The sequence below is a fragment of the Mastomys coucha genome, unplaced genomic scaffold (assembly GCF_008632895.1).
Source record: "Mastomys coucha isolate ucsf_1 unplaced genomic scaffold, UCSF_Mcou_1 pScaffold21, whole genome shotgun sequence".
Taxonomy (NCBI): domain Eukaryota; kingdom Metazoa; phylum Chordata; class Mammalia; order Rodentia; family Muridae; genus Mastomys; species Mastomys coucha.
Genome location: NW_022196904.1, coordinates 111,577,224 through 111,593,397, shown reverse-complemented (window position 1 = coordinate 111,593,397; position 16,174 = coordinate 111,577,224). Strand labels below are relative to the sequence as shown.

General features: G+C 46.7%; 1 protein-coding gene across 2 annotated transcripts in view; it reads right to left on the bottom strand.

The window, feature by feature from the left end:
* The window catches only part of Prkcb (protein kinase C beta), a 339,260-nt gene that overhangs the window by 94,793 nt on the left and 228,293 nt on the right, over window positions 1–16,174 (bottom strand). For both annotated transcript variants that reach the window (XM_031388182.1, XM_031388181.1), the window contains exon 8: window positions 7,567–7,663. In XM_031388182.1, coding sequence (XP_031244042.1) covers window positions 7,567–7,663 — 97 coding nt within the window. The remainder of the gene's footprint in view (window positions 1–7,566; window positions 7,664–16,174) is intronic.

The following is a 16,174-nucleotide window of genomic DNA, read 5'->3' as shown; positions in this document are numbered from 1 at the left end:
GGTGGTGGTGGTGGTGGTGTGTGTGTGTGTGGGTGTATGTGTGTGTGTATGAGAGGTGGGGGGGAGGTAAGTGGGGGTGTGAGTACATGCCTGACACAGTATACAATCAGAGGTAAGAGGGCAACAACCTTGGGTGTTAGTCCTCATCTTCTACTTTGTCTAAGGCGAGACCACTCTTATCATTTGCCACCATGTGCACCAGGCTGGCTGGCTCTTGAGTTAGTTCTAGGGAGTCTGCTATCTCAGCCTCTCATCTCTCCATGGCAGCACTGGGATTACAAATACATGTAATAAGCACACCTGGCTTTACATGAGTTTGTGGAGAGTCAAACTTAGGTCCTTGTGATTGCACGGGCACTTTAGGACCTGAGCCATCCCCCCACCAACCTCTTCCTGAGGCTCTGAATGTTAATGAAGATGTCTCATCCGATCAGGGAGCTCCCACTGGGTCTCTGCTATACACCTTGCCCTGCTGTAGGTGCTCAGGGTAGATCAGGGAGCAAAAGAGATACTGATGCTCAAGGAAGGCACATCATGCAGGGACCGCATCCTCCATGCTGCATCTCAAGAGCTGTCAGCTTTAACCCAGGTAAAGAGTCTGTATTGGGAACAGAGCAACACTCACAGGTGAGAAATCCAAACACACTGAGTGAACTAAACACTGAGCCAGCTGGGTGGAGCGCAAGGGCTGGGCAGAGGTGTCGGAGGCAGAACCACTGGGTTACCTCATCAACTGCATCTAGGAGCCCTGAGAGTTTCTGAGGATGCCTTGCTGCCTCTGGAAGGTTTTTCAGAAGGACTATGGTGCCAGCCTACAAAGAAGGTCACTCTGGTAAAGTAGAAATAGCCAGCTGATGGCATAAGTTTGGAGGTCATGAAGAAAGAGCTGTAGTTATCAGATGGCACTTTTGGGGGACTGTGCTGGATTCATGTGTTTTCAGTGTGGGGAGAATGAAGTGGATACTTGTGGGACGTGGACCCTGTCACTGTGGGGCAGACACTGAGAGGGAGAAGGGAAAACAGAAAAGGAGAGGTTCCATTCTGAGCTGCTGGGTACTTGCTGGTCTTTCCACCCAGGTGAGAAGTGTGTTTGAGGGGCTCTGTGAGGAGACAGAAGGGCTGAAGAGTGTGGTTTTAGAGTGTGGGGAGCCATGTTCCTTCCACACAAAGGCCATGTCAGATCTGTTTCTTCCTTGTGCTATGTATCCTGCTACTGACATTCAGTGAGCGAGACTGCAAAGCTCCCAGTGCTTTCCATCTTCTTAATTAGTGTCTTAAAATATTGAAGTTGGGACCTGGGGAGATGGCTCAGTTGGTAAAATGTGTGCCTTGCGAACACACAGACCTGAGTCCTTGCCTCAGAATCTACATTAATAAAAAGCTGGGCATGGTGATACATGCTGGCAATCCCAGGGCTGGGGAGGTAGAGGTGGGAGGAGGGTTACCTGGAGTTTACTGGGCAGTGGATGAGCCTACTCTGTGAGTTCCAGGCCAATGAGAGATCCTGTCTCAAAATAAAGGTGGATGGTGTCTGAGGAAGGACACCCAAGGTTGTCTTCTGGCTTCCATGGGTACATAGACACATGTGTGTACACAGCCCACACATGAGCACCCGTACACAAATAAAAATAGATAAGTAATTGATATGTAAGCAGTTAAATGCACAGATCTTAAGTGTATCCTTCTGATGGATTTTGACAATAATTTGCCAATGCCCCAAACAAGATACAGAACAAGCCCAAATCCCTAAGGAGGTTTGCAGCGGGTCTTCCCTAACTAACAATGAAGGCAACCTGTGCTCTGGTTTCTATTCTCATAGGTCAGACTTCTCTGTTCTTGAATTTTATCCAGATAGAATCAAAGTGCATAAACCCTTCCACGGCCTCCTTTCTCCTCTCACCAGAAGATTCTTGAAACCCCTCTACAAGGTTGTACAAACCAGGAAGCCCTCACTGGATTGCAGAGAACACATTGATGGCATTGATCTTTCTCCTCCTGTTCATGGGTGTTGGTGCCATTAGAGGCTCCTAACGAAGCAATTGGAGCTTCCTTAGTTTTTTTGATAGTAAGACAGGTTAATATTTAAGCCTCAGATACCCAACAAGCAGCACACATGGGTTAAGGGCAAAAACATTTGAGAGACTGGGATGGGGTCCCAGGGAGGAGATGAATCACACATGAGACCATCTCATCTGGGTGGAGACTTCACATAAGAAAGGAGTCTGGACAAGGGCTGCCTGTCTTTCTTAGACCACATCCTCGTGCCATCCTGAATCCTCCCTCCAGCCTCCTGGGTTTTTCCTGACTGACACAAGCCTCCTTCCCTGTCTCATGCTTCGTCGCTGTGTCTCCTATTACTTGGTAGCTGACTCATGATGCGTTGGACTTCTTGCTTCCCGTTCTACTTCCGCCCAGCCATTGGGCACATGTGCATCCACTGGGAGGTTCTAGAACGCAATCCCCTCTGAAATGAAAGGGGAGAGCTCATGCCTTTTCCACTTTGATTTGCTGCAACTGACTGAAATCGGACTTTTTCCTCCTTCCTTTGACTTTTATTTTCTGTGCATGCATGTTTTGTCTGCATGTGTGTCAGTGCACTGCATGCATGCAGGGCCTGTGGAAGCCAGAAGAGGACATCAGATTCCCTGGAACAAGAATTACAGACAGTCGTGAGACACATAAGGGTGTGCTGGAATTTTAACCGTGTCCTCTGGAAGAGCAGCCAGCACTCTTAACCATGGAGCCATCTCTCCAGGCCCCCAAATAACCAAGTTTGAAAAATCTTTGGGGTGTGTGTGCTGTGTTTGTGTGCTGTGGTTTAGGTCAGGTCCATGTGCTGGAGGTTTGGTCCACAGTGTATGACAGGAAAAGTGGTGGAACCTTTAAGAGGTAGGACCTTGAGAGAAGTGTGTGTGCCTGGGATGCCACCCTTCGGAAGCAATGCTGGTTTCATGGAGTCATTTCTCCCCAGAGCAGCCTTTAGAAAGCAAAGTCACCTGTGTGCTGAGCCCATTCTATATGCATCCAGTTCTCTTTTCTTCCCCCCCCCCACCCTGCCCTCCGAATAGCAGGACCCAGACAAGGTGGTTCTCACCAGAGGCCACAATGATAGGACAGTGCAGCCTTTAAGCCTCCAAAATGTGTGTGTGTGTGTGGCGAGGGGGGGGGACCCTTTCTTTTAAATTGCCTACGTTCAGCATTTGGTTACAGAAATAGCCTATTAGTTCAACATCTAGAATCTGAATAAGAAGTCTATTCTACCCAACATTTGCTGTTACTTTAATTTTAAATCAGGTGCCAACCGTTGAAGATCAGGAGAGGTCTCATAAAATTCTAGACTTGGGGGTGGAGATGTGGCTCAGTAGTTGAGTGCTTTCTTGACGTGCACGAGACCCTGTGTTCTCTCCTTACTACTAAAAACAAAACTACAAAACCAGACTCCTGGCCTCTTCTAAACAAGGTGGTTTTCTCTTCAGAAGAAAGCTGGGCAACAGTCAGTAACCTAGACTTTCTCCTTATTAGCTACACAGTTCCTGAAATCATGGGGCGGGAGGCTGTTCCCCTGACCCTGTGAGCCTTCCTAGGACAAGAACCTATCACACATCTCTGTACAGATCCCAGAGTTGCGGGTGCTACACAGGTCCTGCATCAAAGAGAGGGCAATACAAAATGAAAGTCACAGCAGAAACAACCATCCCTCGGTGGCTGCCTTTCATGTTTGCAATTTGGAGCCAGAGAAGCCTGTGCAGAATTGAAGCAGAAAGCATCCAAGTGGAGTGTGTCACTTTGCATTATGTCCTAGGGAACCACAAAGGCTCCAAGTTTTATCTCTGATGATCAACACCTGTCCTGACTTCAGGCCTCTTTGTACCTCACCCCTCTAAGTGCACTCCCAGCTACCCCACAAGGCCAGAAAGCATAGGGTGACTGGGGAGGCTCCCACCTACCCGAGGAGGATTGTGCTGAGCTTGGTGGATTCCCGGGGAGGATCTGGCAACACCATTACCAGTATTTGATACCTGAATGCTTAGGATGCATCAGGTGCTTCTAGAGGCATGATGCTGTTCAGTCCTCATGTCATGTTTCCATAGTGTCAGAATCCCCGTGTTACGGACGTTACAGAGTTGAAAGCTCTGGGCTGCTGCCCACCCCCCTCCTCCCTCATCTCATTAAGGGTAGGTGCCTCTACAAGTGAGTGAAGAGGGCTGTGGGTCAGGCCCCAGCTCCTGTCCCCAGACAGGGACACTCAGCAAGGAAAGTCTCATAGTTCTCTTTTATTAGGGGGTTGGGGAGAGTATGAACAAGTCTAGCTGCTTATAGCAGCAACAGCTTGATCTGGCTGTCACTCCCAGCAGCAGCAGATTCACACAGCCGCAGGAACAAAACACTGACGAAAATCTTCCCATACTCAATATGTACAGAGATCCCTTGCCTTTGATTCCAAAACAATACAGTGCTGGCCATTTAGAGACCATTACAATGTAATGTGCATTCTAAGTCATCTGGAGTGGTTTAAAGTACATGGGGGGGGGGATGTGCACGCGCGCATACACACACACACACACAGGCATTCTGTGTGTCTCCAGATTTGGATATCTGCTGGGGACAGAGCTCTGGAATCAATCTCTCACTGACCCATCCCTTTCCTTTCCTCATTACCTGCTCCTGGCAAGGCTTGTAGGGGCCAGTTCCCAAATCAACTACTATCCCTTGACTGACTGGTGATTTTGAGATAGGGCCTCCCTGTGTAGCCCCGGCTGGCTGCTAACTCTATCCTCCTGCCTCCCAAGTACTGGGAATAGAAATGTTCCTTCAGACCAGGCTTTGGGTCCTTATAATTTATTTCTAGAAAGACTCAAACCCAGGGCCATAACCAGCTCTGGCACTCTGCAAAGCTACTTCACTTCTTGGGTCTCAGTTTCTTCTTCTGAAAGAGAATAGTTGGGAGTGGTCCCAGTGTAGCCTCCAGGGGTGTGACAAGGTAGGTAGGTAGGTACTTAGAGTGACACAGTGTGCCATAAGTATTTTGTTAAATAAGAGAATCCTGAGTCGGGTGAGTGACTCACTCTGAGCCACCCAATCATAATCTCTTCCTCAGCCTACAGGGAAGGCTAGGGGCAGAGGACACCCTCCAGAGGACATTTTGAACTGTCTCCTCATTGCACCTAGGGCACCCCTCCACCATACACTGTACACCGTACACCCCAATTCTGGAGGCCCCTATACCCCGCCACTCAGCACTCAGAGTTGCTCCTGATAAGAAGCTTGAAGGTCATTCCCGACTCATCCTGGGTCCTAATTGCTTACTGTGTGGGGATTACATTTCTCATGTTCAAGGTCAAGTAAAATCCCTGCTTGTGTCTGACAGCGATTTCAGTCTGTTGGAAGCTCTTTTTTTTTTTTTTTTTTTAATCAACAACTATGGTATAGCGCGATTATAACTCAGCCGTAAACAAGTATTTGCAGGCTCCTGCTAGGGATAAAGGGACATATTTTGTCGCATGCAGATAAAACAGCCCTGTACTTCAAGCCAATTACTGTCTCAGACAAATGCTCTATTCGCATGCACATAGAGAATGTTTTCTTTGGTGCTTGGAAATGTCACCCCTACTGCCCCAGGACAGAAAAAAATTATTTTGCGAAGCTGAGGCTTCATTTTCTACAAGAGAATGCCAGCCTTGTATTTTTGTTTTGTTTTGTTTTTCCACCCATAATCATAACAGCTCCAGCCAACAGACACTGCCAGCCCAGAAAGATTTCTCTGGAAGTCTTGCCTTCCAGTTCTTCCCTGAAAATACCCAATTCACAACTCTGTGTGGTGGGAAGTTTCTTTTATCAAGTTATCTGGGATCAACAGACACCAGAAGATGCAGTTTGGTGACCAAGGTCATTATATATGTCAGTCACTATGTCCCTGAGACAAACACCTGATAGGCACAACTCAAAGGAAAAACAATGTATTTGGCTCCCAGTTGCAGAGGTCTCCTGGCCCTATGCACTTGGGTAGAACATCATGGTGGTGGGTGGGTATGGCAGGGACAGCTGCTCACATCCCAGTGAACAGGAACCAGAGAGAAGACAGGAAGAGCCTAGCTAGGGACAGGACCCCTACAAGGACCCACTACCAGTGCCTAATTCCTCCAGCAGCTGAAGTTTCTAGAACTTCCCAAAACAGAGCTATCACCTAGGATGAAGCATTCTAACCCTATGTGAGAACACTTCAGATTCAAACTATGGCAGCGGAGGGAGGATGACTGGCAACCCCAAGGCCACTCGTGTCCACAGAGACCCCACAGCATCATTAGCATTACCATTCTCCAGACTGTGTGGAGGACCCAGGGGTACTCGAGTACTATGTGTCTAGTTGAGTGGGAAGCTAACATGCTTCTTGGATAAATGACAAAGCCTTTCTCAAAGCCACTGCTGCCAGATACCCTGACCTCACCATCTTTCCCAAACTCACGTGGAACTCATCCCTTGACCTCCACCCTCTGTCTTCACTGGCCTTCTTACAGACGCATATAGCTGTTTCGCACATAGAAATACTTTCAAGTCATGTGATGCACATATGCCATGCATAGTTACGCCCACCTTTCCCAAAACATCTCCCTATGCAAGACTGGCAGGTGTCTGCATACCTGCTACTTTACAATAGAGGACAATAGGGAGCTATGGTGGTTTGCATAGATTTGACCCCCACAGACTCATGTGTTTGAATGGTTGGCCCATGGGGAGTGGCACTGTTAGGAGGTGTGGCCTTGTTGGAGGAAGTGTGTCACTGTGGGGGTGGGGTTTGAGGTCATATATATGCTCAAGCTCCACCCAGTGCAGAAGACAGCTTCCTTCTGGTTTCCTGTGGAAGACAATCCCCTCCCACTGCCTAAGGATCAAGATGTGGAACTCTCAGCTCCTCCAGGACCATGGCTGCCTGCACACTGCCATGCTTCCCACCATGATGTTAATGGACTGAACCTCTGAAACTATAAGCCAGCCCCAATCAAATATTCCTTTATAAGAGTTACTTTGGTCATGATGTCCCTTCACAGCAATGAAACCTCACTATGACAGGGGCTCTGATCCCAAAGACAGAAAAGGAACTTATCTGAAGTAGCAACCAACAAGCAGTATAGTCCAAGGTCACACCCAACCACATGGGTTGGACAAAATGATTATTTGTGAGCATCTGCCCACAGGAGCTTTTGTAGAGTCACCTGTAGTCACACACTTGAGAACAGTACAGACCCACAATAGAACCAAATTCAGAATTCAAGCAAAATATATCTACTCTGTCCACTTCTCTACTCCCATTATTATCATCCCAGTCCAGATCAGCATCATAGAGATCTTCGCAGGGAGTGAACACTCGGGAAGAAACAACTAAGTCTGAACCAGTACAGAGAAGACGTCACAAGGCAGAGGTTCTCAAAGTGGAAGTTTTCTAGGAGCTGAACAGTATGGCAAAGGCTCAGAGTCCTGAAAGGTCTGGCACCATGGACAGGATAAAAAGATCACAGTTATACAGTGTTATCTCGTTCCCATAGAAACCATGGAAAAACAAAACCTCACCTCAAACTTCTGCCGCAGTTCTTCATTGCCCTCGCTTCCTTCCGGCGGCACGGGCACATTGAAGTACTCGCCTTCTTCCTGGCTTAGTAACTTGAACCTAGGGAGAGAAAGCGGTTGGGATAAGTCTGACTGTAGCAGCATCAAGCTGAGCAGAAAGTCTACCCAAAAACCTGCGTTGTGGGCTGGGGAGATGGTTCAGGAGGGTAGAGTGCTGGTCGTAAAACTCAATTTCAAATCCCTGCAATGCACAAAAAGCTGGACATAGTATCTGCACACTTGGCACCACAAGACAGAGCAGGGGGCTGAGACAAGGGACTCTCCAGAAAAAACTCAACAGGCAGATGGCCTGTGCACATAGCATCGAGCAACATACTCTGCCTCAAACGAGGTGGACAGTGAGGATCGCGGCATGCAGGCTGTGGCAGACGTGCACCAGCCTGGCACGCACACACACACACACACACACCTCTGCAAGCTGCATCGCTCACATGCTAGCTAGTCACATCGCTGAATCATGCTAGCAGGCCTCCCTGTTCTCTTTTCTCCCCATCCTCTACCTGCTGCTCCCTTCCACACTCCGACTACAGACCTCACGGTGCATTTTCTCCCTCAGAGGCTGTTGAGTCTCTGTTTTTGGCTTCTGAAGGAACAGTGTCCCTGTGGGTTAGCTTTCAAGCCCTGGCATTGCACAGTGCTTTGCTTAGGTCTCAGCTCACCTCCTTACTCCTTTGGTTAACCTTGGATGCAAAGTCCATCTGAGCCTCTGTATTTTTATCTACATGCTGGAATAGAAGTCCCTTCTGCATAGAACTGAAAGGCGGTGTGCGTGGGAAACAAATGCAGCACCAGGCAGTGGGCAAATCCTCAATAAACTCCATCAACGTTGTCATCATTAACAGTACCAACGGTCTGATAATATTTGTGGGAGCTTTTGTTTTGACCACTAGGATATTGACCACAGGTAATAAAATAAAAAAGAGGAGGAAGGAAAGGGGATATGCAAAGGTGAGGGTGAGGCTCCCAAACTTCTCCTCCCTGACATTTCTCCCTAAAATTTAGCATTAATGATGTATACACATGGAATCTTAATCTCAATTTTTCTCTCAGTTCACACATCCTCTTAAGCAGTGTCCATATAAAGGGATAGACGAATCAGAGGTAGCAATACAAGCCTCTGAGCCTTACACTGGATGATCTGCTCACTCCCCCAAATCTCCAAAGGATACAAAACTAAGAATGTGTGTGCACATCTGCGGGAGCTCCAGGAGGCTTGCTGTGCACACAGTCCCAAGAGCTTCTACAGGTGACATGATCATGGTGCTGTGTGGCAAGCTTTGCCATTCATAAGCTTCATGTGGGTGCTGCCAAATCTGCACATTATTTTGACTTAATGTTTTTCATGAAAATAATTGGAGTTTTAAAAAATCATAATAAGTTCATATTTAAAGTCCGTTGTCTGGCTTGAAGGTGAAAGTCAGCATATATGAAGATCTAGATTTACCTGCTGACACAGGAAATGAAACAAGAGGGTGGAGTGTGGAGAGAGAGAGACAAAGAGAGAGAGAGAGAGAGAGAGACAGAGAGAGAGAGAGAGAGAGAGAGAGGGGAAGAGAAGAAGAGAGAGAGAGAGAGAGAGAGATTCAATCTATCCCTTTAAGATAAATCCAATCACTTTCCTTGAGTAAAATGAGTGTTAAATGGAAGATGGGGCTAGGGAGAGGCGCAGTGGGTGATGTGCTTCTTACATAAGTGTGAGAACCTGAGCTGGGGCCTCTAATCCCAGCCCTGGATTACAAGCAGGAGGATCTCAGGGATTCTTAGCTAACTGGTGAACTAACGGTTCAAAGAGAGAATCTGTCTCCAAAAGCAAGGTAAAGAGCGATTGAGGAAGACATCCAACATCAACCTCTGGCTTATGTGCACACACACACACACACACACACACACACACACACATACACATGCACATACACAAACATGTGTATGTGTGTGTGTGTGTTCATAGCTGGCTCTTCTTCATGTTCCACTGTGATGCTCAGCTTAAGCACATGAGACCAAGCAACTACAGACTAAATTTTCTGAAACTGTGAACTAAAATATATCTTCAGCCTCTAAGTCATTCTGTTGGATGAGTTTAGTCCATAGAGGTGCAGGTGCTCCACAGTCTAGCACAAAGCTTTCCCCCTCCAGACAGAGCCAGCAAAGAGTGAGTGTCACAGCATCTTAGGCACCTACCCCCAGGACCTTCCCCCACACAGTACTAAGAAGAGAAGTAGGCATGCCAGTGCCGACACTCTATTAGCATCCAAAGTCATGCTGGGTCTCACACTTCAGAAAATACAGTTTACCAGCTTTCAGAGGTAGTGGAAACCCCAGCCACCAACAAGCCTGGATCAGATGAGCAAGATATAAGTGAGGGTCCCTTGCCCCCACATCCAGGGGGCGGGGCCAGCTCCTGGAGCAAGCCTGCCACAAGCAGTGTAGAAAGGATGGACCCAGACTATACGCACTTCTGCTGAACCCAGGAAAGGACACTGCATCCTAGAAGAAAAGAACAGGGACTCTGTCCAGCTTAACAATGTGCACAGAACTTTACAGTGTGTAAAGGAGGACACCTCTCCCTCAGGAGGGACTTGCCTGTGTAGCCATCTCTACCTGTGGTCCCCTACAGGAAACAGGATATCTGCTATGTGTGAGATTACAAAAGGCTTCTGGTTCTCTTATCTGGATCTGATGGACTAGGAAAAGGGACACGGGTCACCTCTGTGCTCATCCTTCTACAAGGAGAGATAAAGGTGGCAGGACACATGTAAACCCAGCCATCCAACGAAAGAAACATGGACTCTGTAGATCAGACAACCCAGGAGAGCAGCTGCAGGAGGAAAGTCCTGTAAAATGTCTAGTTCATATTTTCAGTGATAGTCAAGAGAGCCAGAAAAGGGAACAATCTGAAATTAGGAGAGATTGTTTCAGAAGAAAACTCCAATCACTGAATTTCAAAATCTACTGGAGACAGTGAACACAGGGTGGGTAATTCAGACAATTAGGGAATTAGAGACCGGAGTAGGGCAACGTCTCGGCCCACTGCCTTGACGTTTATCATATTAGGTTAGAGCTACACAGACACTTTCTGCACACTAAGAAAACTGCATGTGAAGGACAGTGGCATTTTACATGAATGGGTAGAATTTCATAACACACACATCGGGAAAGCATTCCCATCCTCAGTGTCGAGGGTGCTTTTTCTCTGCAGCAAGGGAGACCAAATGCAGACCTCTGTGCTTGCTTGGCAAGTGTTCTATACTGAACAACATCCCTCTAAAACGTTCTTAGGAATCAATGAGGAAAATGCAAACCCTCGTAAATAGAAACAAACAGCAAGCTGCAAATGGCTTAGCAGAATTGGAACTATGGAATGTGTACAGCCCTTGGGATGAGTGTTTGACACATACATTACTAAGAGTTGGCATGTAAGGATAAAATAATACTGACATACATTCATTAGATGGAGGTCTTTTTTAAAAAAATACAGGAGGTGTTAGCAAACATTTTATTGACGCACACATTCTCAGAGACATCAATTTCAGTCTTGCAGATTTATTAGGACATAATTAAAAGTGTATACACATAGGAGTTGAGCTGCCAGTTTGTTGTTGTGAGTTATTTTTTATAGATATGTATTTCCTGCCTTAGAATGAATGACTGTCTGATGGAGGCAGTTCTACAAAATGGGTCACATGAAGCTATAAGAAATGGTGTCTGGAGCGACTGGTGGTGGTGCGTACCTTTAATCTCAGCACTTGGGAGACAGAGACTGACAGATCTCTGTGAGTTCATGACCAGCCTGGTCTACGGAGCTAGTTCCAGGGCAGCTAGGGCCACAAAAAGAAAGCTTGTCTTGAAACAAATTAACAAACAAAGAAAACAAAAACAAGGAAGAAAGGAAGAAAGAAAGAAAGGGAGGAAGGGAGGAAGGACGACAGGGAGGGAGGGAGGGAAGGAAGGAAAGAAGGAAGGAAGGAAGGAAGGAAGAAAGGAAGAAAGAAAGAAAGAAAGAAAGAAAGAAAGAAAGAAAGAAAGAAAGAAAGAAAGAAAGAATTGATGATGACAGCAGCTCGTATAGCTCAAAGGGCAAAGAACTTGCCTGTCAATCAAGAGGATGGGGTTAGGAGCCCTGGGACCCACATAAAGCTGGATCCTGCATCTGTAACCCTACCTAGAAGCTCAGAGGTCACCTAGCTTGGTGTACCCAGCAATGAACCAGAGCATGCCTCAGACAAACTAAAAAATGATGACCAACACCAAAAACTGACTCGGGTCTCCATACCACACGCATGCTATGGTACACAAGCACCACCCCCGAGTGAATATTCATGCAAACGAACATGCATATGCACATGCATGCACACTACACCCATACACACACACAAACACACACACACACACACACACACGCTTAAAAAAAAATGATGTAGCCAAGGTTATTGAGTCAGGGAACAGGTTCATAATTTGTGAGACTTGATTTTTATTTTACGAGGAGGAACACTGACAGAGAAGGAAGGAGCAGAACAGGTCTCCCCAGCATCCTCCCTCAGAACACACACCAACACTCCTCCTCCTTGCTGGCCCAGCCCTCACTTCACAAGCTGCTTCAAGAGGCCTGCAGTTCACCAGGCACAGACTTGCTTCAGGGCCTTGGACTAAGCTGCTTTCTCCCTAGATAGCAGCAGGACCCAACCCCTCCTCCCTTCAGCCCCCTGCTAAATGTCACCTTGCCAGTAAATTCTTTCCTGAGAAAGGACCTGAAATCTACACCCTAACCCTGCTCCCAGCACTCCCCAGATAGCATCTGTTTATCAGTTTATCAGTATGGAGCACTCCATGGCTCCCCAACCCCAGTGTAAAAATGCTATTTGTTTTCTCTACCTGGAGAGAAATCTCCCTGAGGCTGAAGATGTGTATCTGCTTTGTTCTCGTCTGTCTCTTGAGCACAGAGGGTCTGTTGCTGTGGATTTACATGGAAGGAAGGGACATGTGACTGTATGGATGTCATCAATGAGGTTGCAGGGAAAAAACATCATCTGGGACAATGATGACGTCATGTCGGTATAATAGACTCAGAAGAGTTACACAGAAAGTGATATTGCTACATTCATAGAAGGAAAACAAAACAAAACACCACTAGAAATGAAAATAAAAAGTTTCTGACATTTTGACTGAGAGAGCCAGGACGAGTGTTATGCACTTAGTCTAAGCAAAGAAAATGAAAATATAAAGGCATACAAGGTCCACAAGCTATGAAGATGTGCAGTTCATCAAAGTTGAAGTGTACATCCTATGGACAACAAATACAATTTTTATTCAAATGCTTATAGAATATTCAGGAGCATTGAATGTAGACTAAGTTTACTTGAAAGAAGGGGAAATAAGACAAACTACAAGGGTCTGGAAACATGGCTCTCTAGTTAAGAGCACTGGTTGCCCTTGCAGAGGACCTAGGTTTGACTCCTAGCACCACATTGGCTGCTCACAACCATCTGTAACTCCAGTTCTAGATCAGAAGCCCTCTTCTGACCTTCATAGATATCAGGGATGCATGTATCACACGTGTAGGCTAAACCCTCATACACATAATAAAGTAAATAGAAATAACTTTTTTAAAGAAAGAAAAGAAGCTGCATCTCCTATCTAAACCGAAGACTTATTTTACAATGTGTGTGCGTCTGTCTGTCTATCTGCCTGTGTGTATGTATGTGCATCACGTTCATGCAAGTACCCAAGAAAGTCAGAACCTCTTCCAGTATTGGATCTTTCTAGGAAACAGTGACAGGTGACTGTAAGTCATCTGATGTGGGTTCTGGGAACCTAACTCTTTAAGAGCAGCAAGTGCTCTTAACTACTGAGCTATCCTCCCAGCCCCACAAGCAAATATCTAAGTGCAAAGCTAATTCTCAAGGTTAAAGAGTATGCCTACATGTAATTTTGTAAGAGTGGAAATGAAGAACACATTTCCCGGACCCAGAAAGAGCAACAGAACTCAGGATGTGACACATCAAAAACTTAGAGAAATTGCCTATTCCCACAATAGCGTTTGTTATTCTTAAAGAACTGGGTAAGGTACGAAGAAAAAAACAAATAGCAAAATACTAAACTGGAGTTCAAAGACAAATGCAAAATAAACAGACAAAGAGAAGAAAACAGACATAGAACTGAGACATAGTCCCAGAGCAGATTCTTTGGAGAAAACAAACCAAACAAATAATACAGATGAGTCTCCAGCCAAACCAAGAGGAAGGGGAACAGCATAAATAGACACAATTAGACACACAGAGAGGGTTTGGCAGAAGGTGCAGAGCTGGCAGCAAAGAGACAGATGAGTGGCTGGGGGCAGGGGCTGCACATCTGGAGCCTTTCACAGCTGCCTCAGTGGGTTCTGCCACATGGTTTTAAGTCACAGTCAAGCATCACCGGATGACTAGGACACACTCTGTGGACGTCCTCGTGATGTGGGCATCATCGATTGCACCGACCCAAATCTCGGTGGCAGAGTCCCCTGCATCCCTGAGCTCTGGGTCTAGCCTACTGCTCCCTGAGGCAAGTCTATACAGCATGTTCCTGTAACTGAAGGCCAGAGGCACCTGCTGTAACAGTACTTGGTCAGAGGATTTTTTTTTTCCAGATCTGTTACTGACGTAGAGGAGCACCATCAACATCATACACCACGTAACTGTAGAACGCAGCAGGAAGGCTGGAGGAGCCCAACTCCTCCTGGAGGAGGAACTGAGTTTGCAAGGTGGCATGTGACTTATTTAACACCAGTGAGTGTTAAAAGACTCTCTGGAGGCCTGGGAAGATAGGTCAGTCAGTGAAGAGCTTGCTCCCCAAGCATAAGGCACCTGAATTTAGAACCACAGCACCCACATAAAGCAACCTGGGTGTGGCACCATAGACCTGGAAGCAGAGACAAAAGGCACCTGGGGACCTTCCTAGCTAGTTTAGCTGAACCACCAGGTTCAGAGTGCCTTAAAAAAGTATTACTAGTAATTTACTTTTACAGACAGACAGACAGGCAGGGGGGGAGAGAGAAGGGAGAGAGAGGGGAAGAGACAGAGAGAAGGAGAAAGAAGGGAGAGAGAAGGGAGAAAGAGAGTCTCTCATGTAGCAGGTTGACCTTGAACTCATTTTATAGCTAAAAGCAACCTTGAACTTCTGACTCGCTCTGCTTCTACATTCCCAGTTCTGGAATTACAGGGCTATGCCAACACATCTAGTATGTGTGGCATTGGGGAAGGAACCAGGCACTTGTGCATGCTAAGCAACTCATCCGATTATCATATCCAGGTCTCTTACGTCTTTTCATTGCCTCTCTCTTTGCTTGGGTTAAATGCATAGCTCTTGTTAAATTTCTCCCAGGAAAACTGTTTCAGTCAACAACTGTTTTAAGCAAACAATTGTCTTTTTGTTGTCATTTAAAATTGTTTGAGTAGAGCAGGCAGGCTCTACCCAGGCAGAAGGCTGTCATGTGTGCTGGGCTAAATGCACATAAAACAAAACTAGAGATGCAGAAAAAAAAAACAGCTTTGTTTCTGAAAATGGACTTAAGCTCCCCATGAATTTTAACCGGCCTGGGAAAGAAAGGAGTTGCGGAGTTAGAAGGGTAGTTCACTGCATGGTCCTGCCTTCATAGACTGTGACATCACAGTAGCTGTGGGCGGGGCGTGGGGGGCAGTGGGTACCTGGGGTAGAACTACCATCTCTCTATGAAGTCCCAGAAGCACTGAGGGGGAAAAAGCAAACAAAAGAACCCAAACAAACAGGGCCAAATGTGACCTGGGACTGAACGCATTGCACCGTGTGGGGAGGACACACACTGAGGAAGAAAGCAGGAACCCGAGGTGCAAGCAGGAAGCCAGTAAGATACCTCAAATCGAGGTGGGGCCAGACTTGCTCTTGGGGTGTGGGCTGCGAGATTCAGGACGGCTGCTCTGCAGGAGAGAAGCCTGGAAAACACCACCAGCAAAAGAAGACTACGCCGTGGCCGCCATGAGATCAGGAACAGTGACTACGCCATGGCCGCCATGAGATCAGGAACAGTCTGAGAATGTCTAAAGACGGTTTTCACAAAAGAAGCCGTGCTTTCCGGGACCTGTGATTCCTGTGCTTGCATGTTCAACCCAGGGCCTGGCATCCAGTCAGACCCAGTCAGCAGTAACTACTCTTATTACAATTATTACTAGTATGATCTCTCCTGCCTCACTTCCACCTACCAGGGATCATGAACTTGCAGAGGAAGGACACCCTGTCTGTGCGTCCATGAAGGCAGGGGAAAGTGTCCAAAATTGATGAAAGCAAGAAAGGACGACTGGACTTTTCATAGCTCACTCATTAAGCATCTTCTTCCCTCCCATTGTGTCACTCTGATTAATTTAGTCGCAATGTACAGTGTACAAAGAAAAAACTGGAAAAGTGAGTTAAGGCCATCTTTTGATTCAGGTTGGTAGATGACAGAGCCTCAAGACTAGGCTTCCGTTGTTCATATACGTACGTGTGTGTTTGTGTTTGTGTGTGTGTGTGTGTGTGTGAGAGAGAGAGAGAGAGAAAGAGAGAG